General features: G+C 49.8%; 1 protein-coding gene across 2 annotated transcripts in view; it reads left to right on the top strand.

The window, feature by feature from the left end:
- Positions 1–577: 577 nt before the first annotated feature.
- LOC119979022 (membrane cofactor protein-like) overlaps positions 578–26,278 on the top strand; it is a 221,241-nt gene continuing 195,540 nt past the window's right edge. For both annotated transcript variants that reach the window (XM_038820994.1, XM_038820993.1), the window contains exons 1-2: positions 578–792; positions 8,529–8,720. In XM_038820994.1, coding sequence (XP_038676922.1) covers positions 711–792; positions 8,529–8,720 — 274 coding nt within the window. In that variant the 5' untranslated portion in view covers positions 578–710. The remainder of the gene's footprint in view (positions 793–8,528; positions 8,721–26,278) is intronic.

Below are 26,278 nucleotides of genomic sequence, written 5' to 3'. Positions count from 1 at the left end.
CAGGTCGGCGCAACATCGAGGGCCGAAGGGCCCGTACTACGCTGTAGTGTTCTATGTTCTAACATTTCCCCGTCAAGTTCTTAACTATTTATAAAGTTATTTCAGTGTTTATGCTTGATTTTCCTATTTCTTTTTATATGTATTTAGGGCCATCTCTTAAATAATAGTTCATTGCAGGTTGAATGCGCACCAAAGCTTTTCCTGGCGCCTATCTGATGGGAGATGCGCAAGGCCAGATGTGGGGCTGCTCGATGGTGACTTCTGTCCACTTTAAGTTCACACACCGTGAAACATTTTACTACTGATCAATATATTTGTGAAACCACAGAAAATGAGATGCTCACATGTAGCACAACCTGGACAACATCCAGGCTGGGGCTGATGAGTAACTTGCAAGGAAGTAGGGTCAATAAATATTCACTGACGAGTAAATATGCTCATTACCAAGAACGAGAACAAATCTGGTTAATACAAAAGCATATCTCAGTGTGGTAATATATTCTACTTACTGGTTACCCTGGTTGAGTAATTTTCTTGACCTTACCCAGCACGCACTGCGGCAGCTGTCAGGAAATGGCGGGAAGTTTCTGGCACGAGGCCAGTGAAAATCCAACGGAAAATTAACGGACACGGAGAGACTGAGCGATCAATCAAATAGCCGCAAGGACATTGTGGAGTTTTCTTCACATTGGGGGAAAATTCCCCCCGAAATGTTAAAAGATCGAGAGAATTGGGGGATGTCAGGGAGGCTGATCCTCGCTCTAACGGCCGCCTGGGTGGCCCAGGTCACGGGTAAGCAGCTGCCCCGGCTCTTTATAGCTGCATCCGAGATGTTTTCAGATCAGTGAAGGGGCAGGTTTACCGCAGGTTTACTCTTAGCGTCTGAATGGGACAGAGCAGCTCAGCCCTCTGTACACAGTGTAGAGTTTGGTATTAATGTCAGTGGGACAGAGAAGCTCAGTCCTCTGTACACAGTGTAGGGTTTGTTTGTTTTATTACCCTTGGTGGTAATACATCGTGTTCTTTGTCTTTTGTTCCAGAATGGTCCCTTGAGTTGATGACAAAGAATCCATCAATCATTAGATTGAAAAACTAATTTATTGTTTAACGATTAATTAAATGAAGTTCGCACACGCTACTGAGCTCTCGTTAATAATAAAGTAATATTGAATCTGTCCAGCAGTAATCAATCCAAATAGTCACTAATAATAACCTTGTGTAACTCTCTAACCTAATTTTCTAATGCTGTTCCCTTACTCCTTCACTAACACTACTCCGCATTCCGTGGGGTCTGATTTATATACAGAGAAGTGGTGGTGCCCTCTAGTGTTTGAATTACACAGAGATGTAATAATTAACCCTTCACTGACCTGCCTTTATACATATCATTATAGGGTTTGGTATTAATGTCAATGGGACACAGCAGCTTAACCCTCTGTACACTGTGTAGGGTTTGGTATTAATGTCAATGGGACAGAGCAGCCCAGCCCCCTGTACACTGTGTAGGGTTTGGTATTAATGTCAATGGGACAGAACAGCCCAGCCCTCTGTACACTGTGTAGGGTTTGGTATTAATGTCAATGGGACAGGGCAGCTCAGTCCTCTATATACAGTCGTGTCTCATTTAATGTCTCATTTAATGTTCTATAATTGGAAGCTACATGTACCAGGTCAAGATGGTTGAGCAGTATAGAATATTGTTTTAATACACTAAATTATCAACTGGCCTGAATATCAAGCAACAAAAGGGGTCTCAGTTTTCACTCGGTTGGGGGAGAACATCCGGCAGCATTCCTGGCCTTTCTTACAGTGGTGGTTTGTGTTCCTCCAGGAGCAGTCCTATTGTCGGCTCACAGCTTCCTCAGCTCTAGCAGAGTGTGATAGGTACTGGTGATTGCATCCCAGACTGAGCACTGTCAGTCCCTGGAGTTCCTGGACCCCTTGTTCCGTGCTTTCTCTGGAGATAGCTATCACCATTGCGCCTTGCAGGTCCAGGCGGACCTCAGCTAGTAATTTCCATTGCATGGCCGCGTGGAGGAATCCACACACCAAACGGTATCTGAGTGTCTCAATCAGTGTCACTCCGAATTTGCAAGTCTCAGCCAGTTTTTGAAGGAGGGCCAGGAATCACTCACCAACTTGGCTTGGGCCTGAGCAGCTGTGTGGATACGAAAACGGCGTACGATGACAGGTAGTTTTGGGTTGAAATGTTCCCCCATAAGGGTCACCAGGGCGGCAAACGACCGGGAATCTGGGGCGTCTGGGTGAGCTCTTTATCACAATGTAGGTGGGTCCTGTGCAAGCGGTCAGCATTATAACAGGTTTTCATGCATCGCCAGAAATATAATTCGTTCGAAAAAAATAGTTCACGTGTTCAACTTATTGCCCCTAATCATCTGTACCTGCATCAAAAGGTTCCAGTTTTCCTATGAGTGGCATTTCGGTGGTTAGTAGTGTGGCTTGCCGAAGCCTAGACGAGGTTGGCTGGGCAACCACTGTCGACGGCAGCTCCACAGAATCCTCATTGGCAGTGTTAGGCATAATGCATAGATGAAAGTAGCAATTACAGAGCAAGGTTTATTTTGATACAATTACAGTACTCTCCACTCCTCTAATGGTCTCCTTACCCGACCTACAGCTAGGCCAGGGGTTTTATACAACTGGAGCACTCCATGTAAAGGGGAAACTTCGTCCCTTAAAGGGGAAGGCATGCCTGTCTTAAAGGGGAATTTTATACTCCAGAGAGGTCATGGGAAAACATATAGGCCTGATCCAGGGACCTCCTTTAGGATTATAACACTACATCATCAATTTTCATGTCATCTGAATTCCGGTGGCGGCCATGGTGTGACTTGGCGCGCATTTGGTAGCTCCCGCTCAAGGCTGTTTTTTTGGACCTTTTCCCCGTTTGTAGGGTGGATGTTCTGGAAAAAAGGTGTAGGGCAGACTGGAGAAATGTTTGGCTCCACTGGTGGGGCTGGTGGAGGAATCCACAGACCAGAAGTGGGTCAAGAAGTAGGGAATAGTTGGAGCAAGAGAATCTTCATGCGACACAGGTCAAGATGGCAGAGGGTAAAGGGTCAGCCTTGCCTGCCTAGTGGTCAATGGAACAACTCGTGGTCTTTTTCAATGAAAAGTTTAGCCAACAGATGGAAGGCCCAGGAGGACCTAGCCAAGACGGTGGAACCATTAAAAGTGGCAATTAACTGTGTCGAGCATAGGCTGGAGTCCCAGCACCAGCCTATTTGGAAAGTGGAGTAGGCGGTGCGGGAACACGAGGTGCGTATGCCTCGTTGGCAGCCGACATAGTTGTGATGAAATTAAATTAAATCGCTTATTGTTACGGGTAGCCGTCAATTAAGTTACTGTGAAAAGCCCCTAGTCGCCACATTCCGGCGCCTGTTCGGTGAGGCTGGTACGGGAATTGAACCGTGCTGCTGGCCTGCCTTGGTCTGTTTTAAAAGCCAGCGATTTAACCCAGTGCGCTAAACCAGCCCCAGTGACCAGTGATGCGGAAGCTCTGCAGTGGCTAAAGGAGAAGGTGGAGGACTTAGAGAACTGCTCCCGGAGGCAGAAACTAAGGCATCGAGGGAGCAGACACTGGCACATATGTGGCCAAGGTTTTGGAGAAGTTGATGGGGGGAAGGGGCCACTAACTGGCCCCTTGAAGTTGACCGAGTACACGGGGCACTGATGAGGAAGCTGCAGGCGGATGAGCCACAGAGGGCGATGGTGATGCACCTTCACTGATTCCTGAACAAGGAGAAAATTCTGAGACAGGCGAGGCAGACGACACCTAGGAGTGGACCAAACGACAGATATACCAGGACCTGGGTGCGGACCTGGGGAAGAGGAGAGCTAGGTTTAATCGGGCGAAGGCAGCCCTCTTTAAGAAGGGAGTGGAGATTGGTATGTTGTACCCAGCCTGCCTCTGGGTGACTTTTAATAAAGAGACATTGAACTGTGAAGGAGGTGTGAGGCAATAGGTACTTTTTCAGTCGTTTTTTCTTGTATCTTTGCTTTTGATGGTTGTTGGAGAACTTTTCTCCTTCGAGATGTTTTGTTTCGATTGAGGGTGAGTGCACCTTTTATTTCTTGTTTCATTGTTGCTTGAAAAGTATGCGAGCGTGGGGGTGAGGGAGAGGTATCAGTGGGAGGTAGGAGGCTTATGCGCCTTGGGCGGAGGCTGGAAGGCAAACTGGGCGAGCTAGTTAATGGGAGTCCAGTGGGGGGGAGATCAAGTGGTTAGTGCAGCAGAGTGGGGTGGGTTAGTTGTTTTGTTTAAGGGAAGGGGGATGAGGGTTGCTGACAAAGGTGTTGCTGTGGCGTAGCATGCCTTTTTACAAGAAACACACTTGAAAATCGGGGATCAGACAAGGCTAAGGAAAGGGTGGGTAGGGCCATTCGGGATTAGACATAAAGATGCGGGGTGTGGCGGTGTTGGTAAATAAACAGGTGCCATTTGAGGTGGGGACTATATTAGCAGATTTGGGGGAAAGGTTTGCGATGGTGAGTGGAAAGCTGGAGATGCCAGTGGTCCTAGTAAATGTTTATGCCCTAAATTGGGTCTATGTGGAGTTTATGAGGCAAGTTGTGGGGAAGATTCCGGATCTGGAATTGCACTGGTTGATTCTGGGGTGGGGGGACTTTAACACGATCATTGATCCCATGTTTGGGAGGTCGCATCTGCAAAGGGTGTACTCTCAGATTAATTTTTTTGTGGTGGTCAAGATGTTATAGGCACGTGTGGTCGACTCGGGATACTCGGTGGTCGTGGTTTCAGACCACGTCCTGCATTGGAGGACTTGCGGGGGGGGGGGGGGGGGGGGGGGGACCGTGCTTGCAGTGGAGGCTGGATGAAGGATTGCTGGTGAATGAGGAGGTATGTGAGCAGGTGAGGTCCGCCATTCGGGGGTATATGGAACTAAATGATACAGGTGAGGTTTCGGCTGCCAAGCGTGAGTTCACATCAATCCCCTCTACGTTATCACATGCCTTAATATCTTTAACTTTGAAAGGGATAAGGATGCAGAGCAGTATGGTTGCCACAGCCCAATATCACTGCTGAATGTACACACCAAATTGTTGGCTAAGATAGTGGCCTCGCAGATTGAGGACTGTGTGCTGGGGGGTGATAGGGGAAGACAAGACTGGGTTTGTTAAGGAGAAACATCTATCGGCTAATGGTAGACGTCTGTTGAATGTTATAATGATGCTCTCAGAAGGACGGAACGTGGTGGTGGCAGTCGATATGGATGTGGAGAAGGCCTTTGATCAGATAGAATGAGAATGGTTGTGGAGGTACTGGGGTGGTTTGGGTTCGGGCAGGGGATTTGTCCACTGGGTCCAGTTGTTATCAGGTGCCGGCAGCATGTGTAACGACAGACTGGGTGAGTTTGGAGTATTTTAGGTTTATCATGGGACAAGGCAGGGGTGCCCACTCTCCCCATTGCATTTTGCCTTGGTGATTGAGTGTCAAGGGGTTGGCAGGGGGGAGTGTGGGGGATGGAGGCTGGTGGAGCATAGTGTCTCGCTTAATGCAGACGATCTGTTGCTCTACATATTGGACCTATTGGAAAGTATTGGAAGTATCATGGACATTTTGGTGGAATTCGGCCGTTTCTCTCGGTGTAAGTTAAACCTGTGGAAGAATTAGATCTTTCCGATCAAGGCGAGTGGGCAGGAGAGGAGGTTGGGCGAGCTGCCATTTTAAGGTAGTGGGGGTGAGCTTCAGGTATCTGAGCATCCAGGTGGCACGGGGATGGGAGCAATTACATAAATTGAATTTGACCTGGTTGGTGGAGCAATTGAAGGGGGATTTTAAGATGTGGGAGGTTCTCCCTTTGTCATTGGCCGAGCGGGTGCAGTCCGTGAAGATGACAGTACTGGCTTTTCCCCAGGGTAGAGGGATCAATTACTAGGGGACATAGGTTTAAGGTGCGAGGGGCAAGGTTTAGAGGAGATGTACAAGGCAAGTTTTTTACACAGAGGGTAGAGGGTGCCTGGAACTCGCTGCCGGAGGAGGTGGTGGAAGCAGGGACGATAGTGACATTTAAGGGGCATGTGGACAAATACATGAATAGGATGGGAATAGAGGGATACAGACCCAGAAAGTGGAGACGATTTTAGTTTAGACGGGCAGCATGGTCGGCACGGGTTTGAAGGGCCTGTTCCTGTGCTGTACTTTTCTTTGTTCTTTGTTCTTTTGTACTCCTGAGGTTTTTATTTGTGTTCCAGAACCTTCCAAGTTTTATTTCAAAGGCCTTCTTGAGGAAGATAAATACATTGACCTCGGGGTTTGTGTGGGTGGGAAAGCCCCTCGGGTGAAGGTGCTGTTGGAATGGGGAAATGGGGGAGGGGGTAGGCTGACCGTGCCAAACTTAATGGGCAGGGTACTGGGCAGAAAATATAGCCATGGTAAGGGAGCGGGTAGTGGGGGAGGTGTCGGTATGGGAGCCGGTGGAGGCAGCCTCGTGTAAGAGCACTAGCTTAGGAGCACTGTTGACGGTGCCTTGGATGATCTCGCCAGCCAGGTACTCCACAAGTTCGGTAGTGGTGGCGGCCATGAGGGTCTGGAGACAGTGGCGGCAGCACCTGAGGCTGGAGGGGGCCTCTGTTTGCGCTCTGATTTGTGGGAATCACAGGTTTGTTCCGGGGGGGGCTAGACGCGGTCTTCTGAGGGTATCGGCGGGCTGGGGTTGCAGGACAAAGTGGTATTGAAAGTTGGTGGAGTGTTGGAGATTTTCAAACAATTAATGGACTGGGAGGGCACCCCAATAGGAGATGTTAAGCGGAAGTGGGAGGAAGAGCTGGGAAGGGTGCTCAAGGCTGGGTTATACCTCTAAGAAGGGTAAATGCATCCTCCTTGTTAGCTCGACTTATCCTCATCCAATTTAAGGTAGTCCACAGGGTGCATATGATGGTGGCCAGAATGAGCAGGTTTTTTGAAGGCGTGGAGGATAGGTGTGGGTTGTGCATGGAGGGGCCCACGAACCATGTCCACATGATTTTGGCTTGTCCGAAGCTGGAAAATTCTGGCGGGAGTTTGCTGATGTGATGTCTGAGGTGCTGAGGGTGAAGGTGGTCCCAAATTCAGAACTGGCAATTTTTGGGGTGTGGAAGTCCCGGGAATCCAGGAGGTGAGAGAGGCCACGTTTTGGCCTTTGCCTCTTTGGTAGCCCAGAGACGGAGGGAGGAGCTCGGGGCTGCTGAACCCGGGGTGTGCGGGTGAGCGACATCACGGAAAAAATCAAGTTCGCCTTGAGAGAATAGTTAAGTTGGGGGGGGGGACTTTGGGATTAAAAAAGGAGGCAGAGAGGGTGGAGGGTAACAGCAGGGAGGGTGGGGCACGGGGTTGTTGGTTATTTATTTGTTATGAAATTTCCTGGTCTGTTCTCTTTTTGGTTTTGGTGTAGACGAGGGGCAAGATTCTCTGGCCTCCCCATAGCGTGTTTCTTGATGACAGCAGGCAGTGCCATTGGCTGGTGTCAGGACCTTCTGGACCCGCTGCTGTCAATGGGATTTCCCATTGAATTCACCCCACGTTGCCGGGAAACCCAGGGTGGGTTGCACCATCGGCGGGACCAGAAGATCCCGCCGACGTGAACAGCCGGATGGTCTCACTCTACTTAAACTGCACTGCTCTCATCTGCACACCAAGTCACCTCCTCGAAATATTCATGTGATGGAATACTCTCCAGTTGAATGTGTGCAGCTCAAACAGCACTGAATAAGCTTGGCACCATCCAGGATAATGCAGCCCATCCGCAAACATGCACTCCCCCTGTGATGAACCACTTGTGCACCTGTATTAGGGGATGTAAGGTCGGACCTGCACTACAGGTTCGCCAGTAGCCTCTGCCAGCTAGCTCCGCCCACAAGGAGCCGTATAAATATGCGTGTCCTCCTTCTGATCAGCCATTTTACCAGCTGCAGTAGGAGGCCACACATCTGACTGTAATAAAGCCACAGTTGTATCAGTCTGAGTCTTTCGTGCAATTGATCGTGCATCACCCCCATCATGGACACACAGTGGAAGCAGTGTGTACCAAATACAAGATGCACTGCAGCAACTCACCGAGGCTTCTTCAACGGCACCTTCCAAACCTATGCCTGGTGCCATTTAGAAGAACAAAGGCAGCAGACTATGGGAACCCCAGAACCTGGCTCCCTTGCAACCTGCACACCACCCTGACATAAATATATAACATAAAATAAAAAGGTTCTTCCACCCCGCCCCTCCCATCGCAACATTATGAATCACAGTTTTTGTCTCTTTATATAGAGTAGGGTATCCTGCTCATATTATGAAAGGCCCAAACTAAAACGGATCAGATTTGAATTGGTTAGAAAACCGTGTAATAGTAAAAGATGTAAAAATAACCAAGGTGTAGGTGAACAGAAAGGTGTCTCAGATTATTGAAGATACCTTTTAGCAATGAATTGAATGCACCAATTGTTCTTTAACTGTAACTTAAAGAAACTGTAGTTGAATGTTAAAATTATGGAATTTCTTTTGTTTTATGAAGGTAACTGTGGCACACCTCCAGCTTTGCGAAATGGTTCACCAACTGATCAATTTATTGGTTTGCTGTCATTTCCTGTGGGGACCAGGGTTACTTACAGCTGTTATCCAGGTTACCAATTCGTTTCCGGAAGTAGAAGATATTCTACCTGTGATAATAGGTCGGTTTGGACACGGTTAAGGAGCGCTTGTGAAGGTATGACATTGGAATAATTTTTGTTTTCTTCTGTCTTGCTCTTTCTCCGAGGAAATGACTTGGTTGGAACATTGTTCAATGAGTTTGAGCAGGTGTCCAGTATTTCACCTAGATGATTATTCATGCATGCTGAATAGGGAGTTTTGCAAGTGACTTAACTGCAGTTTTCATCACTACTCAGGCATGATTATTAGTTTATCCAGCTTAGACATGGTCTTCCAGTACGATCATCACATTGTAATCAGAAGTGGAGAAAAAGCCATTTAACTCTTCAAGTCTGTTCCATATTCAGTGAGATCATGGCTGATATGTGATCTAAATTCATATATCCACTTTTAGACCATATCGCTGAATATCTTTGGTTAGCAAAAATCTATCAATCTCTGTTTTAAATGCGAAATTGATCTAGCATCAACTGATATTTGCCATGGAATGTTCCAAAATTTGACCAAATTATCCTTAAACCATATTCCAAAAAGCCAGTTGGTGCAGGATATAACTGAAGCCAATCTTTGCACTTCTCTACAAACATTTGAATATACAGTTACATATTATCAGCAAACAACAGCTTCCTGACTCTAGAACTACTGTTATAGTTTGTATTTAAATCTTGTGATTCTATATCTAATTAGAGGAGAAAATGCATCTGTAGTTAATGCACACCACCCCCTATAATGAAACACAGAGAGTGGATGCAAATCGTGTTTTTGCTGTTTGGTCTAGTTTCAACATTCTTAACCACCTATCAAAAGTATTTTGTTTCATTCTTTTGAATTCCATACATGCCTGATCTGCTTCTGTCCTTAGATTTCTAAACTTTTGTCTGAAGGCTTCTGGCACTAGTCCGTATGCACTTAATATGTTTTTTCTCACCTCATCATAATTCCGAGATACGTCTTCTTATAGTGATGTAAACATCTCACGAGCTCTACCTACCAACATTGTTTGATGAACACGACACACATGATCTTTGGCCAATTCAATTGTTTAGTCACTTTCTCAAATTAGATGAAGAAGGCTTCCACATCTTTCTCATAATATCTTAGCAATGCTTGAATATATTTAAATATATCCCTCCTAAGCTTTTGACTAGGAAGTGTTTCTCCTTCCTTTAGACCTTTCCGATCTTCTGCCTTTAACTCCAACATTTTCTGTTGATGCAGTTCCGGTTTCCAAAGTTCAAATTCTCTCTTTTTTGCCTTATCCTTTTTTTCCTTTGCTAATCATTACATCTCTACTGCAAGCTTCCACTTTTCCATTTCCTATGCCGCTGCCAAATTCTTCAGTTCTATTATTTTCTGTTTACCTTTGTCTTGCATTTCTAATTGCTTCATTGGTAATTGAATTCCAGTTAATTCCAATTATTCAGGCTATGTCTCTGGCAAATGTAAACACTGTGTTACGGCTTGTGTTATCTCTAACTTCCTCACCCCTTAAAATGAAGATAACTGCAGCTTCTCCGCCATACCCAAAAGTTTTGTTTTAGTGTCCCTTTGTAAACCATCCCGAGTAATCTCTTCCACACCCAAAAAAATGTTTAAAGCTGAAAAGCCATCTCCAGTCACCTCCCTATTTGAACTTTAAAATCTGAAATAATGCAAGCGTTCCATACTTAATCACTCAGCGAAATTCTTAGAAACTAAGTGCTGACCCTGGGACTGAATCAGTAGTGTTCTACGACACCATCATTTCCACCGGTTCTAGATCAATTCCCCGATCATTCAGGGTCTCACACTGACGCCATGTGAAATGCGACCGATTCCAATTTAAAACGCTATCTGATGCGCTGGATTCGGGATTGCCACTCAAGAGGATGACAAGCTCTGGCCGCACATAAGCACTCCACTCTCCACACACACTCCTCTCAGCCAAGGGCGGAACGGTGGCACAGTGCTTACAACTGCTGCCTCACAGCTCCAGGGACTCGGGTTCAATTCCAACCTCGGGTGACTGTGGAGTTTCATTTTCTTCAAGTGTCTGTGTGGGTTTCCTCCGGGTGCTCCGGTTTACTCCCACAGTCCAAAGATGTGCAGGTTAGGTGGATTGGATATGCTAAAGAGTGGAATTCTTTGTTTGTGCTGTTGGAATGGTTTGTGATTGATCCTAAGTTTGGCATGGGTCAAATTGTTATATAAGAACCGAAGGTAAATGTATGTAAGAATCAGGTGAGCTTGGGATATTTTCAGCTGCATAGAAAACAAGGCAGGGGTGCCCCATGTCCCCCTTTTATTTGTGTTGGTGATAGAGCCCTGGGCAATTGCATTGAGCTTGGTTAAGTGGAGAGGGATTGTAAGGGGGTGGGATGGAGCACAGAATGTCCCTGTATGCTTATGATCTTTTTTTGTATATTTCCAACCCAGTCCCAATGGTGGGGAATATAATGGAGCTGCTTAAGCGATTTGGGGATTTTTCAGGATATAAATTGAATTTGGATAAGAGCGAGTGGTTTTTGGTTTCCCCGCTGCGGGTGGGAGCTGGCCTTTGGGGTGTTGCCAATTTGTGTGACGCTGGCTCACTTCAGGTATCTGTGGGTATATGGCTCTGTAAAGTGAATTTTACAAGTGGGCAGGCTCAAGGCGGATTTGTTGAGGTGAAACAGCCTTCCCCTATTGGCAGGCGGGGTGCAGGCAGTAAAGATGAATGTTTTGCTGCCGTTTTTGTTTTTATTCCAGTGTTTACCAGTCTTCTTGCCGAAGTGTCTTTTGGGGTTGGAATGGTTGATTTGGATGTTTGTCTTTGCAGGTAAGTAGTGAGGATTGGGAAGACGGTGCTTCAGAGGGGACGGGGTTTCTGCTGTTTTATTATTGGCTGTTGAACACCAATAGAAGGTGCGGGGGGTAGGAAGCCGGAAACAATGTGAGTGACGGTGGAGGCAGGCTCTTGTCGGAGGAAAATACCGCAGGAAAATACTCGGGTAGTGCAGTGGTAGTGGCCACGCTGAAGCTACAGAGGCAATTTCGGCAATACTTTAAGTTCAGGACGGGGTCGAGGCTGATGTTTGAGTCAGCGAGACGAGATGTTAGGTTTTGGGGCTGGGAGGAGCAGGGGCTGATGGAAATTATGGACTTGTTCTTGGAAGGCCAGTTTACGAGCTTGGAGGAGTTGATGGAGAAGTTTGGGATTCCACAGAGGGGGGCCTTTAGGTATATGCAGGCACAGGATTTTGCAAGGAAGATATTCCCGATGTTTCTCATGACACACCCTCCTCATTGTTGGAGGGAATGTTATCAATCATGGGTTGGAGGAGTGGTCATCTTGGTGATTTATAGGAGGATTCTGGAGGAGGGGGTTAAGGCCAAGCGGGAGGAGGAGTTGGAGCGGGTTCACTAATGTCCATTAGCAAACAAAATCCTTACCTGGTCTGGCCTACATGTGACTCCAGACCACTCTGAATGGCCTAGCAAGCCACTCAGTTGTATTCAACCGCGATGAAAGCACAAAAAAGGAATGAAACTGGACGGACTATCTGGCATCTAATCATGCACCGGAAATGACTACGGCAAGCCCAGCCCTGCCAACCCTGCAAAGTCCTCCTTACTAACATCTGGGGGCTTGTGCCAAATTTGGGAGGACTGTCTCACAGACTAGTTAAGCAACAGCCTTATGTAGTCATACTCACAGAATCAAACCTTACAGACAATGTTCCAGACACCACTATTACCATTCCTGGGTTCCTGGGTATGTCCTGTGTCACCAGCAGGACAGACCCAGCAGAGATGGCATCATAATGATATACAGTCGGGAGGGAGTTCCCTGGGAGTCCTCAACATTGACTCTGGACCCCATGAAGTTTCATGGCTTCAGGTTAAACATGGGCAAGGAAACCTCCTACAGATTACCACTTACTGGCCATCGCCAGCTGACGAATCAGTACTCCTCCATGTTGAACACCACTTGGAGGAGACACTGAGGGTGGCAAGGGTACAGAATATGCTCTTGGTGCGGGACTTCAATGTCCATCGCCAAGAGTGTCTCAGTAGTACCATCATAGACTGGGCTGGCCTGGTCCTAAAGGACATAGCTGCTAGACTGGGACTTCAGAAGGTGGTGAGGGGACCAACAAGAGGGAAAAACATACTTAACTTCATCCTTACCAATCTGCCTGTTGCATGTTGGCCATGACAGTATCGGTAGAAGTGACCACCGCACAGTCCTTTTGGAGACAAAGCCCTGTCTTCACATTGAGGATCCCCTCCATTGATTGTGTGGGACTACCACTGTGCTACATGGGAAAGACTTTGAACAGCTCTAGCAATTCAAGACTGGATATTCAGGAGGCGCTCTGGGCCATCAGCAGCAGCAGAATTATACTCAACCGCAATCTGCAACCGTATGGTCTGGGATATCCTCCACTCTACCATTACCACCAAGCCAGGAGACCAACACTGGTGCAATGAAGAGTGCCGGAGAGCATGCCAGAAGCAACATCTGGTGTACCAAAAAATGTGGTGTCGACCTGGTGAAGCTATGACGCAGGACTACTTGTGTGCCAAACAGCATAAGTAGCAAGTATTAGATAGAGGTAAGTGATTCCACAACGGATGCATCATATCTAAGCTCTGTAGTCCTGCCACATCCAGCCATGAATGGTGTTGGACAATTAAACAACTCACTGGAGGAGGAGACTCCACACATATCTCCATCCCCAATGATGGAGGAGCCCAGCACGTTTGAGGCACTCGCAACAATCTTCAGCCAGAAGTGCCAAGTGGATGATCCATCTCGGTCTCCTCCAGAGGTCCCCAGCATCACAGATGTCAGTTTTCAGCCAATACAATTCACTCCACGTGATATCAAGAAATGGCTGAAGGCACTGGATACTGCAAAGACTATGGGCCTGACAATATTCCAGCAATAGGACTGAAGACTTGTGCTCCAGAACTTGCCGCACCGCTAGCAACACGAGCATCTAACAGACAATGTGGAAAGTTGCACAGCTGTGTCCTGTACACAAGGAACAGAACAAATCCAACCCAGCCAATTACCGCCTCATCAGTCTATTCCATCGACAGCAAAGTGATGGAAGAAGACAGCAACAGTGCTATCAAATGGCTCTTACTCAGCAATAACCTACTCACGGACGCGCAGTTTGGGTTCCACCAAGGTCACTCAGCTCCTGACCTTGTATAGGCTTGGTTCAAACATGGACAAAAGAGCTGAATGCTAGAGGTGAGGTGAACGTGACTGCGCTTGACATCAAGGCAGCATTTGACCGAGTATGACATCAAGGAGCCCTAGCTAAACTGGAGTCAACGGGAATCAGGGAGAAAACACTCCGCTAGTTGGAATAATATCTGGCACAAAGGAAGATGGTTGTGATGGTTTGAGGTCAATCATCTCAATTCCAGAACATCACTGCAGGATAGTGTCCTAGGACCAACCAGCTTCAGCTGCTTCATCAATGACCTCCCAGCAGTGAGGATGGAGCAGTACATGTCCAAATGGAACAAGACCTGGACAACATCCAGGCTTGAGCTGACAAGTGGCAAGTTATATTGGCACCACACAAGTGCCAGGCAGTGACCATCTCCTACAATAGAGAATCTAACCACTACCCCATGATATTCAATGGCATTGCCATCACTGCGTCCCCCATAATCAACATCCTGTGGGTACCATTGATCAGAAACTGAACTTGACTAGCCACGTTAATACTGTGGCTACCAGGACAGGTCAAAGGCTAGGAATCCTTTGGCGAGTAACTCCCTCCTGACACCTCAAAGCATGACCACCATCTACAAGGCACAAGTCAGGAGTGTAATGGAATACTCTCCACTTGCCTGGATGAGTCCAGCTCCAACAACACTCTCGAAGCTTAACACCATCCAGAACAAAGCAGCCCGCTTGATTACTCCCACTTCCACAAACATTAAAATCCTCCACCACCGACGAACAGTGCAGAAATTATTTATTTTTTTTAAATAATTTTTATTCAAATTTTTCAACAACAATTTTTCTCCCAACAATAAAGTAAACAAGATGTAGAAAAAAAAAGAAATAAAAATCACCCCAATACAAAGCAATAAATTAATAACTTAATAACAATACAAAAAAGAAGAAAATAACGAACACACCGTCGCAAAAACAAACCCCCCCCCCCCCCGCCGGTTGCTGCTGAGATTAACCACCCTCTAACCCTCCGCCAGAAAATCGAGAAAGGGCTGCCATCGCCGGAAGAACCCTTGTACCGACCCCCTCAGGTCAAACTTAACCTTCTCCAGCCTGATGAACCCGGCTAAGTCATTGATGCAGGCCTCCGGGCTCGGGGCCTTTGCGTCCCTCCATTGTAAGAGAATCCTACGCCGGGCTACTAGAGACACAAAGGCCAGGGTACCGGCCTCTATCGCCTCCTGCACTCCTGGCTCTGATGCTACCCCAAAGATCGTAAGCCCCCAGCCTGGCTCTACCCTGAAGCCGACCACCTTGGACAAAGTCCCCGCCACCCCCTTCCAAAACCCCTCCAACGCCGGACATGTCCAGAACATGTGGGTGTGGTTCGCCGGGCCGCCCGAACACCTCCCACACCTGTCCTCTTCCCCCAAAGAACCGGCTCATCCTGGCCCCAGTCATGTGCGCCCTATGCAGCACCTTCAGCTGAATTAAGCTGAGCCGTGCGTAAGAAGTGGACGAGTTCACCCTCCCCAGGGCGTCCGCCCACGTCCCATCTTCGATCTCTTCCCCTAGCTTCTCCTCCCACTTCGCTGTCAGCTCTTCCACCGAGGCCTCCTCCTCTTCCTGCATCATCTGATAAATTGCCGAGATCCTACCCTCATCGACTCACGTCTCCGGGAGCACCCTATCCTGCACCCCCCTAGGCGGCAGTAGTGGAAACTCCGCCACCTGCCGCTTAACAAACGCCCTAATCTCCATATACCTAAAAGCATTCCCGAGGGGGCCCCACTTCCCCTCCAACTCCTCTAAAGTCGCAAACTTCCCATCGAGGAAGAGGTCTCCCATCTGCCTGATGCCTGCCCTATGCCAACTCAAAAACCCACCATCTATTCTCCCTGGTGCAAACCGGTGATTGCCCCGTATCGGGGCCCACACTGAGGCCTTCACTTCCGCCCTATGCCGCCTCCACTGCCCCCAAATTTTGAGGGATGCCACCACTACCGGACTCGTAGAGTACCTTGCCGAGGGAAGTGGGAACGGGGCCGTCACCAATGCCTCCAAACTCGTACCCACACAGGACGCCACCTCCAACCTCTTCCATGCGGCACCCTCCCCCTCCATCACCCACCTACGAATCATTGCCACGTGCGCAGCCCAGTAATACCCACACAAGTTGGGCAACGCCAAGGCACCTACCTCCCTTCCTCGCTCCAGGGATACCCTTCTCACTCGGGGTCTTCCGCGCCCACACGAACCACAGAATGCTCTTGTTAACCCTCTTTAAAAAAGCCTTCGGAATCAACATGGGGAGGCACTGGAAAAGAAACAAAAACCTCGGGAGCACCGTCATCTTAACTGATTGGACCCTACCCGCCAAAGAGAGTGGCAGCGCGTCCGACCTCCTGAACTCCTCCTCTATCTGTTCCACCAGCCTCGAAATGTTTAGCCTGTGCAGGGCCCCCCCCAGCTCCTAGCTATCTGGACCCCAAGATATCTAAAGCTCCTCTCCGCCCTCTTCAACGGGAGCTCTCCTATCTCCCTCTCCTGGTCCCCCAGGTGCAGCACAAACAGCTCACTCTTCCCCACGTTGAGCTTATAGCCCAAAAAATCCCCAAACTCCCCAAGTATCTTCAACACCTCTGGCATCCCACCCGCCGGATCCGCGATATACAACGGTAAATCATTTGCGTACAGCGACAAACGGTGCTCCTCCTTCCCCCTGGCACAATCCCCCTCCAGTTCTTCGAATCCCTCAGCGCCATAGCCAAGGGCTCAGTCGCTAACGCAAAGAGCAGGGGAGACAAGGGGCGTCCCTGCCTCATCTCCCGGGAAAGCCGAAAGTCCTCTGCCCTCCTCCCATTCGTCACCACACTCGCTACCGAGGAGCTATACAGTAACCTCACCCAGCTGATGAATCCCTCACCAAACCCAAACCTCCTCAGCACTTCCCACAGGTAACTCCACTCCACCCTGTCAAAAGCTTTCTCCGCATCCATCGATGCTACTATTTCCGCCTCCCCAGCCGCCGACGCCATCATCATAACATTGAGAAGCCACCGTACATTGACATTCAGCTGCCTCCCCTTCACAAACCCCGTTTGGTCCTCATGAATAATCATCGGGACCACATCTTCCAACCTCCTGGACAGTACCTTAGCCAACAACTTTGCATCCACGTTGAGGAGCAAAATCGGCCTGTAAGACTGTGGTGGTATGAATGTGAGCACTGCCATTAGTGCAGAGCATTGGTTTCCCATTGGCTCTGGCTGGTCATGTGCCTCTCGTCCGATTGGCTGGTACTAATCATGTGACTGCTCACCAATTGCTTGAGAGGCAAATAGACCCCGCCTCCGAGACTTCGAACGATCCAGAGCTGGATCCAACACAGTATTAAAGTCTCCTCCCAAGATCAAACCCCTCGTCTCCAGGTCCGGGATCCGGCTCAACATTCGCCGCATGAAGCCCGCATCGTCCCAGTTGGGGGCGTACACATTGGCCAGAACCACCCGCTCCCCTTGAAGTCGGGAATGGGACAACTCATCGCCGCCGACTCATCGCCGCCGACTCATCGCCAGCCCGACTCATCGCCAGCCCAACTCATCGCCAGCCCAACTCATCGCCAGCCCAACTCATCGCCAGCCCAACTAAAAATTGAAATTCATGGTGTGCTCAATAAAAATTAATGGAGGTGAAAAGACTTATTTAAAATTGAAATTCATGGTGTGCTCAATAAAAATTAATGGAGGTGAAAAGACTTATTTTATGTTATGAGAAATACCGCGTAAATATTCAATAGGAATCCTTTCATTAAAATTTTGGACTATCCTAAGAATGCGGTTATCAGTATCTAGGTATCTTTTTAATTTTGCTGGTGGTCAACTAAGGCATCAATATAGGAATCTATATGTTCGACAGGGACAAATGCAAGAGCCAGTATCATCTTGACTTGTAACGAAAACTTGCTGTCGTTATTATAACGAGAAGTTAGACCCGAAGCCGCAATGTGCTTCTGCATATTTTGACTAAGGTGAAAGAAGCACCCTTTTAATTCTACGTTTGGAAATATTTCTTTGATTGCACTAAATGCCGCGAGTTCAAAATCACATACAATTGATTTCGGGTTTACGGTGGGCTCAATTTCTTTTATCATTTCAAATAACCTTGAATATGTAACTTTTTGCTTGTTAGGTAAAAGAGCATAAAGTACTGAGATGACACCTCCGAATTTTTGAGCCAGTACAATATAAACCTGAGAAAATAACTTCGGAGCTATCTTAAAGGTTCCATCTCCATACCAAACTTCTGATGAAGCCAACTGTTGCAACCAACTTCTCCTTCCAAACAGCAAGATTCTGTCTTCTCCGGGACCACTGTCTTTTAGTAAAAAAACTTCCCTCTGGTTTGGCTCCGTTTCGTAGGTCGCATATTCATCAGGGATTGCTAACTGATGAAGGTCAATTGGGTCTGGCGGAGGGACGCTAATTTGATTCCGTTTCCGTCGAATTGTTTTCTTCAGAGCAGACACACACGGTAGTGATCCTTGTTCCGCTTGGGAAACATTCGCCAAAACTTCATTAATCAATACACTTAGGTTTTCCATTGTCTCCTCGGCTCGGGTTTTAATTTTTGTAGTCGTCCTTGCCACTTCTATTCGTATTGGTGAAGAGTCATGGGTGTGAGTATTTATGAATTTCACTACGTTTCCAAATCTTGTGTGAATTCTTGCTTTGCATCTGCTGAGCTGTTCACATCGCCAAAACATCAAATCGCCTTCGGTTTTACTGAATTTATCAAAAATGAACAAATATCCATTATGAGAAAACTTCTCTTTGCCTCGCTGACTTAAAATTTGCTCCATTGTAAAGGGTTTAAAATTGGAAGAATTAAAATTGAAGTAAAGGGTTTAAAATTGGAAGAAATAAAATTGAAGTTCCTGTCCTGAAGGTCATTTGTGGATCTAGTTCGGTTATTACTTGTTATGTGGAGGAGCAGATTTATTTGTTGACAAATAGGTCTGTTGGTAATTGAGTAACATGTGGATCTAGTTAGTCGGTAATTACTTGTTATGTATGAAGAGGCGTTGCGTTGGTAATTGAGTAATTTGTGGATCTAGTTAGTCGGTAATTACTTGTTATGTATTTGTTTTTATTATTATTGTGGGCTGGCGATGAGTTGGGCTGGCGATGAGTTGGGCTGGCGATGAGTTGGGCTGGCGCTGAGTCAGCCGCGATGAGTCGGCCGCGATGAGTCGGCCGCGATGAGTCGGCCGCGATGAGTTGTCCTAGACCCTTGAAGTCTACCACTCACCATTACGTATCTACCTGGACTGTCCGCCACCACACTCGACGCAGCAAACGACAAGCTCTTGCCAACTAAGATCACCACCCCTCGATTCTTTGCATCCAGCCCCGAGTGAAACACCTGCCCCACCCAGCCTCTTCTCAGCCTCACCTGATCAGCCACCTTAAGGTGCGTCTCCTGGAGCATAGCCACGTCCGCTCCCAGCCCCTTCAGGTGCGCCAAGACCCGGGACCGCTTCACCGGTCCATTCAGCCCCCTCACGTTCCATGTGACCAACCAAATCTGGGGTGTCTGCGCCGGTCAGCCATAGCTCTCCCTCGGCTCACCACGTGCCCGCAGAACCCCCAGGCCCGTTCCCCATGGTGACAGACGCCCCCCCCAACCTCCCCCTTCACCAGCCATTCCCCTACGGCCTCTACAGCAGCAACCCGGTACCCCCCCACTCCCCCCCCCCCCCAAAGTTAGGGCCCCCCCTAGCTGCGTAACCCCTTCCATTGTACTTCCGTAAGTCAGCCAACTCCTGCTGACCCCGGCTGCTCCCGCCATCCCGACGACCCCCCCGCCCCGATGCAACACAACCAGTGACGGCCTCGCCCACTACTCCTCCAGCGCAGGAAGAAAGCCCACGCTTCCATCCCAAACCCCGCCTCCCAGAACCAACACGCGGGAAAAAGACAGGCACATGACCCAGCGGGACCGCGAACAGCTCCCCAACCCTCCACCAGTGAATAAACGAAAAAGAACCCAAATAAATAAATAACAGCCCCAAAAAGCGAAAAAGCAAAACAGCAAAGAGGCAACATCAAACACAGCCAATGAAAACGAAAGGATACCAAGGGGGACAGAGCCTCCGGACTATGTACATAATTCCCCAGCCCCCTAGTCCTCAGTTCGAGTCCAGCATCTCTGCCTGGACAAAGGCCCAGGCCTCCTCCGGAGAATCAAAGTAGAGCTGGCGGTCCTTGTAAGTGACCCAGAGGCGAGCCGGCTGTAGCAGGCCAAACTTCACCCCCTTCCTGTGTAGCACTCCCTTCGCCCGATTGAAGCCAGCCCTTCTCTTCGCCACCTCCGCGCTCCAGTCCTGATAGATCCTGATCTCTGCGTTCTCCCACCTGCTGCTCCTTTCCTTCTTCGCCCATCTCAGCACGCACTCACGGTCACCGAAGCTATGAAAGCGGACCAACACCGCTCTAGGTGGCTCGTTCGGCCTGGGCTTCCTCAACAGCACTCGGTGGGCCCCTCCAGCTCCAAGGGTCCTTGGAACGACCCCTTGCCCATTAACGAGTTCAGCATCACAACCACGTAGACCCCCAAATCCGAACCTTCCAACCACTCCGGGAGGCCCAGAATCCGCAGGTTCTTCCAACGGGAGCGGTTCTCCATCTCCTTCAACCTTGCCAGCCATTTCTTGTGAAGCTCCTCGTGTGACTCCACCTTCACTGCCAGGCCCAGGAGTTCGTCCTCGCTCTCCGAGGCCTTTTGCCGCAGCTCTCGGATCTCCGCACCCTGAGCAGTCGCCATGAGTTTGTCCAGCGAGGCCTTAAACGGTTCCAGAATCTCAGCCTTCAGCTCTCTGAAGCAGCGATAGAGCAACTCCTGCTGCTCCTGCGCCCACTGCTGCCACGCTGCCGGTTCCCCGCCCGCCGCCATCTTGCTTTTCCTGCCCCACACCTTTCTCTGCTCCAAAGCCGATTGTTTGACCGCTCCGCTCCTGGTCCAGTCCATCCACCGGCAGATAAGCACAGTGGATGTGTTCCCACCCGGGGAAAAGTCCAACCAGCACCGCTGCGGGCCCTTAAAAGAGCCCAAAAGACCGAAAATAGCGGGAGCTACCGAACGTGCGGCTTAGCTCCGCATCACCGCAACCAGAAAAGAACAGTGGCAGCCATGTGTACCATCTACAAGATGCACTGCAGTAACTCACCAAGGTTCCTTAGACAGCACCTGCCAAACCCACGGCCACTACAATCTAGAAGGACAAGAGCAGCAGATAACTGGGAACCCCACCACCTGGAGGTTTCCCTCGAAGTCACTCACTATCCTGACTCGGAAATATATTGCCGCTCCTTCTCTGTCGCTGGGGCAACATCCTGGAACTCCCTCCCTACCAGAAGAGTTGGTGTACTGATGTACCATCAATTGAACGCGAGACGAGTTGCTGTACAAAAGTATGGCTTTAATCAGCTAGATGTTAGCCCTGCGGTCGATTACAGTAAATGGACGACCGCCGGGAGTACTGGGTATTTATACCCCGTCCTGGAGGCGGGGTTAACTCAGCCTCTCGACCAATCGGGGAGCCGTCACATGACTGGTCTCAACCAACCGGTCGAGAGGCACACGACCGACCAGGGCCAATGGTAAGCCGGTGTTCTGCACCAATGGCAGGCAGCTGTGCTAATCATACCACCACATTCACCCCTTGCGGAGAAAGAAGCCGGGGGGGGGGGGGGAGAACTGGTGGTATGAGAGAAGGAAAAAAAATGTATCCTTGGCTTCCCACTGGCTCAGACATTTAACAACAGTACATAGTGTCCATACAAGGTCCATGGTGGTGTTGAAAGCTAAATGGACTCTTTTCGTTACCCGTGACGTCCTGGCAGACCGCCGCAGTGGAGTTGGTGATGCTGGTTCAGCCGATGGTGGTGGTTCAGCTGATGTCCTGGACTCCGGGAGCGATGGTCCTTGACCTGTCTCCGTAACCCGGGCTGGTGGTGGAGACGCCATGGATGGGGGAGGGGTGGCCTGGGTGGGGCGCAGGGGGAAAAAGAACGGGGGGGGGGTTGTGGTGAAGCGGGGGAGGGCCGCACGACGGCGGGTGCCAGGTCCCGGAGGGAGACCGTGTCCTGCCGACCGTCGGGGTACTCCACGTACGTATACTGCGGGTTAGCGTGGAGTAACTGGACTTGTTCCACCAACGGGTCGGACTTGTGTACTCGCACATGCTTCCGGAGCAAGGTGGGTCCGGTGGCGGCCAGCCACATGGGAGAGGGGATCCGGAGGAAGACTTCCTGGGGAAAACAAGAAGGCATTCATGAGGTGTCTGATTTGTTGTGGTACAGAGGAGGGAGCAGATAGAATGTAGGGCATCGGGGATAACCTCTTGCCATCGGGAAATAGGGTGATCTCTGGACCGGAGGGCCAGTAGTATGGTCTTCCAGATGGTGCTATTCTCCCGCTCGACCTGTCCGTTACCCCGGGGGTTATAGCTGATCGTCCTGCTAGAGGCAATGCCCCTGTTGAGCAGGAATTGACACAGCTCGTCACTCATAAAGGAGGACCCCCGGTCGCTGTGGATGTACGCGGGGTAGCCGAACAGGGAGAAGATGGAGAGGAGGGCCTTAATGACGGTCGATGTGGTCATGTCAGGGTAGTGAATGGCGAAGGGGAAGCGGGTGTATTAATCGATCACCGTCAGTTGCTAGAGGGAAGGGGCCCCTTGAAGTCAATGCTGAGACGTTCGAAGGGGCGGGATGCTTTGATCAGATGCGTGCGCTCGAGGCGGTAGAAGTGCGGTTTGCACTCTGCACAGATGTGGCAGTCACGGGTTACTGTCCTGACTTCCTCGATGGAGAAGGGAAGGCTGCGGGCCTTTATGAAATGATAAGAAACGGGTCACCCCTGGATGCCAGAGGTCCGCGTGGAGGGAGCGGAGGCGGTCTATCTGCGCGCTGGCGCAGGTACCGCGGGACAGGGTATCAGGATGCTCATTGAGCTTCCCAGGACGATACAAGATATCGTAGTTGTACGTGGACAACTCGATCCGCCACCGCAAGATCTTGTCGTTCTTTATCTTGCCCCTCTGTGCATTATCGAACATGAAGGCCACTGACCGTTGGTCTGTGAGGAGGGTAAACTTCCTGCCGGCCAAATAGTGCCTCCAATGTCGCACAGCTTCGACTATGGCCCGGGCTTCCTTTTCCACTGAGAAGTGGCGGAGTTTGGAAGCCTGGAGGGTTCTGGAGAAGAAGTCCACGGGTTTGCCCGCTTGGTTCAGGGTGGCCGCCAGAGCTACTTCTGATGCGTCGCTCTTGACCTGGAAGGGGAGGGACTCGTTGATGGCGCGCACCGTGGCCTTTGCGATGTCCGCTTTGATGCGGCTAAAGGCCTGGCAGGCCTCTGACGACGGCGGGAAGGTCGTGGACTGAATGAGGGGACGGGCTTTGTCGGCTTAATTGGGAACCCATTGGGCGTAGTAAGTGAAGAAACCAAGGCAGCGTTTAAGGGATTTGAGGGTATTGGAGAGAGGGAGTTCCATCAGGGGGCGCATGCGTTCGGGGTCGGGGCCTATCACTCCGTTACGCACTACGTAGCCGAGGATGGCTAGACGGTCGGTGCTAAACACGCACTTATCCTTATTGTAAGTTAGGTTAAGGAGTTTTGCAGTTTGGAGGAATTTTCGGAGGTTGATGTCATGGTCCTGCAGGTCGTGGCCGCAGATGGTGACATTATCGAGGTACGGGAAGGTAGCCCGTAATCCGTACTTATCGACCATTCGGTCCATCTCCCGTTGGAAGACCGAGACCACATTTGTGACACCGAATGGAACCCTGAGGAAGAGGTAGAGGCGCCCATCAGCCTCAAACGCGGTGTACTTGCGGTCACTCGCGCGGATGGGGAGCTGGTGATAAGCGGACATGAGGTCCACAGTGGAGAAGACTTTGTATTTCACGATATCGTTTACCATGGCGGAAACACGGGGGAGAGGATACCCGTCCAGTTGCGTAAACCGGTTGATGGTCTGGCTGTAGTCGACGACCATCCAGTTTTTCTCCCCAGTCCGGACCACCAGCACTTGGGCTCGCCAGGGACTGTTGCTGGCCTCGATGGCCCCTTCCTTCAGCAACCTTTGGACCTCGGACCTGATGAAGGTCCGGTCCTGGGCGCTGTACCGTCTGCTCCGGGTCACGACGGGTTTGCAATCGGGGGTGAGATTAGCAAACAAGGAGGGGAGGTCTACTTTGAGGGACGCGAGGCTGCAGACAGTGAGGGGGGGTATAGGGCTGCCGAATTGGAAGGTCAAGCTCTGCAGGTTGCACTGGAAGTCCAGTCCTAGGAGTGCCGGTGCGCAAAGGTCGGGGAGGATAAGGAGTTTATAATTTTTAAAGACCTTCCCTTGGACCGTGAGGTCCGCGATGCAGCACCCGGTGATGCGGCGGAGTGCGAACCTGAGGCTAACCCGATTTTGTGTTTTACAGGGTGGACAGGAAGCACGCAGCGTGCTTCCTGTCCACCCTGTGGACTTGTCGGGGCGTCCCGCGGCGCATTCCTGAGGGGGGTCGGGCGCGGCGGATGGCGGTGAGGAAGCGTGCCAGGAGGCCCAGGGCGCTGCAGTGCGGCTGGGGACATAGGCGCGGGCGTTTAAGTCGGCGACCTCCAAGGAGGTGGAGAGAATCCGTGCCTCAGTTAGGCTGAGGTCGTCTTTTTCCAGCATCCGCTGGCGGATAGCGGCGGACTGCATCCCAGCCACGTAAGCATCTCTGATCAAAAGTTCCATGTGCTCAGTGGCTGAAACCTGGAGGCAGGTGCAATTCCTCCCCAGGACAGCGAGGGCCTGGTAAAAATCGTCTAAGGACTCACCGGGGAGCTGTTGTCTGGTAGCCAGCAGATGTTGGGTGAACACTCGGTTTACCGGCTTAAGAAACTGTCCTTTCAGCTTATCCATGGCCGCGTCGTACTCTTTTTCTTCACCCATCATCGCGTAGGCCGCCATGCCCACGCTGGAATGGAGAATATGAAGCTTCTGTGCCATGGTGGGGGGGGCTGCTTGCGGACACCAGGTAGCCATCGAAACACGCCAGCCAATGTTTGAAGATTTCCGATGCGTTCTGAGTTTGCGGGCTGATCCGGAGCTCCATCTTCAAATTTCTAGCTGATTAAATTAATGTACCATCAATTGAACGCGAGACGAGTTTCTGTACAAAAGTATGGCTTTAATCAGCTAGATGTTAGCCCTGCGGTCGATTACAGTAAATGGACGACCGCCAGGAGTACTGGGTATAACCCGCCCTGGAGGGTTAACTCAGCCTCTCGACCAATCGGGGAGCCGTCACATGACTGGTCTCAACCAACCGGTCGAGAGGCACATGACCGACCAGGGCGAATGGTACGCCGGTGTTCTGCACCAATGGCAGGCAGCTATGCTAATCATACCGCCACATGTACTTACATCTCAAGGACTACAGTGTTCAAGAAGGAACTCACCACCATCTTCTGAAGGGCATCTAGGGATAGGCAATAAATGCTGGCCTAACGATCGACTCCCACATCTCGTAAAAATGAGTAAACAAAAAGGTGGTGCTGGAGGAGGAGTTGTGGTGTGAGGTATTGCGGAGGGTGACTGTGTGTGTGTGACTGGGGTTAATAGAATTAAAGGTTCGGAGGCATGAGGTGCAATGGTTAGCACTGGGGCTGTGGCACTGAGGACACAGGTTCGAATCCAAGCCCTGGGTCACTGTCCGTGTGGTGTGTGCACATTCTCCCCATGTCTGCATGGGTTTCACCCCCCACAACCCAAAGATGTGCAGGTTAGGTGGATTGGCCACGCTAAATTGCCCCTTAATTGGAAAAAAAATAATTGCGTACTCTAAATTGATTTTTTTTTAAATACAGTTAAAGGTACATGACAAGGTCAAGGAAAACTGGTTGTTCGAGGACCGGCTAACCATGTACATATGCTCTAAGTTGGAGAATTCTGGGAGGTCTTTTTTCAGCAGCATGTCGGTGATCTTGCACTTAGACTTGGAGCCAGTCCCCTGGGGGCCATATTTGGGGTGTCGGACCTGCCGGAGATGCAGATGGGGGCGGATATCTTAGCCTTTGCATGCAAGTCCTATTGGAGTGGAGGTCAGCTTCTCCGCTCTCTGCTTCAGTGTGGCTGGAGGACTTAATGGAGTTCTTGTATCTTAAAAAGATGAAGTTCACCTTGAGGGAGGTGATTGATGGGTTGTACGAGAGATGGGGTCGACCTATTTTTCACTTTAAAGAGTTGGTTACCGTCAATTGCTAAGGGGGATGGCAGTCGGGATGGGTAGGGTTATTCTACGAATTATATGGGGGTTCGTGGGTAGGAGAGGGGTTCTTTTGTTATTTGTTCCATTGGAGGTTGTTTTGTTTTATGTATATACTGTTAAAAACTGAATAAAACA

The sequence above is a fragment of the Scyliorhinus canicula genome, chromosome 15 (genome assembly GCF_902713615.1).
Source record: "Scyliorhinus canicula chromosome 15, sScyCan1.1, whole genome shotgun sequence".
Taxonomy (NCBI): domain Eukaryota; kingdom Metazoa; phylum Chordata; class Chondrichthyes; order Carcharhiniformes; family Scyliorhinidae; genus Scyliorhinus; species Scyliorhinus canicula.
This window is presented reverse-complemented; position numbering and strand designations above follow the sequence as displayed.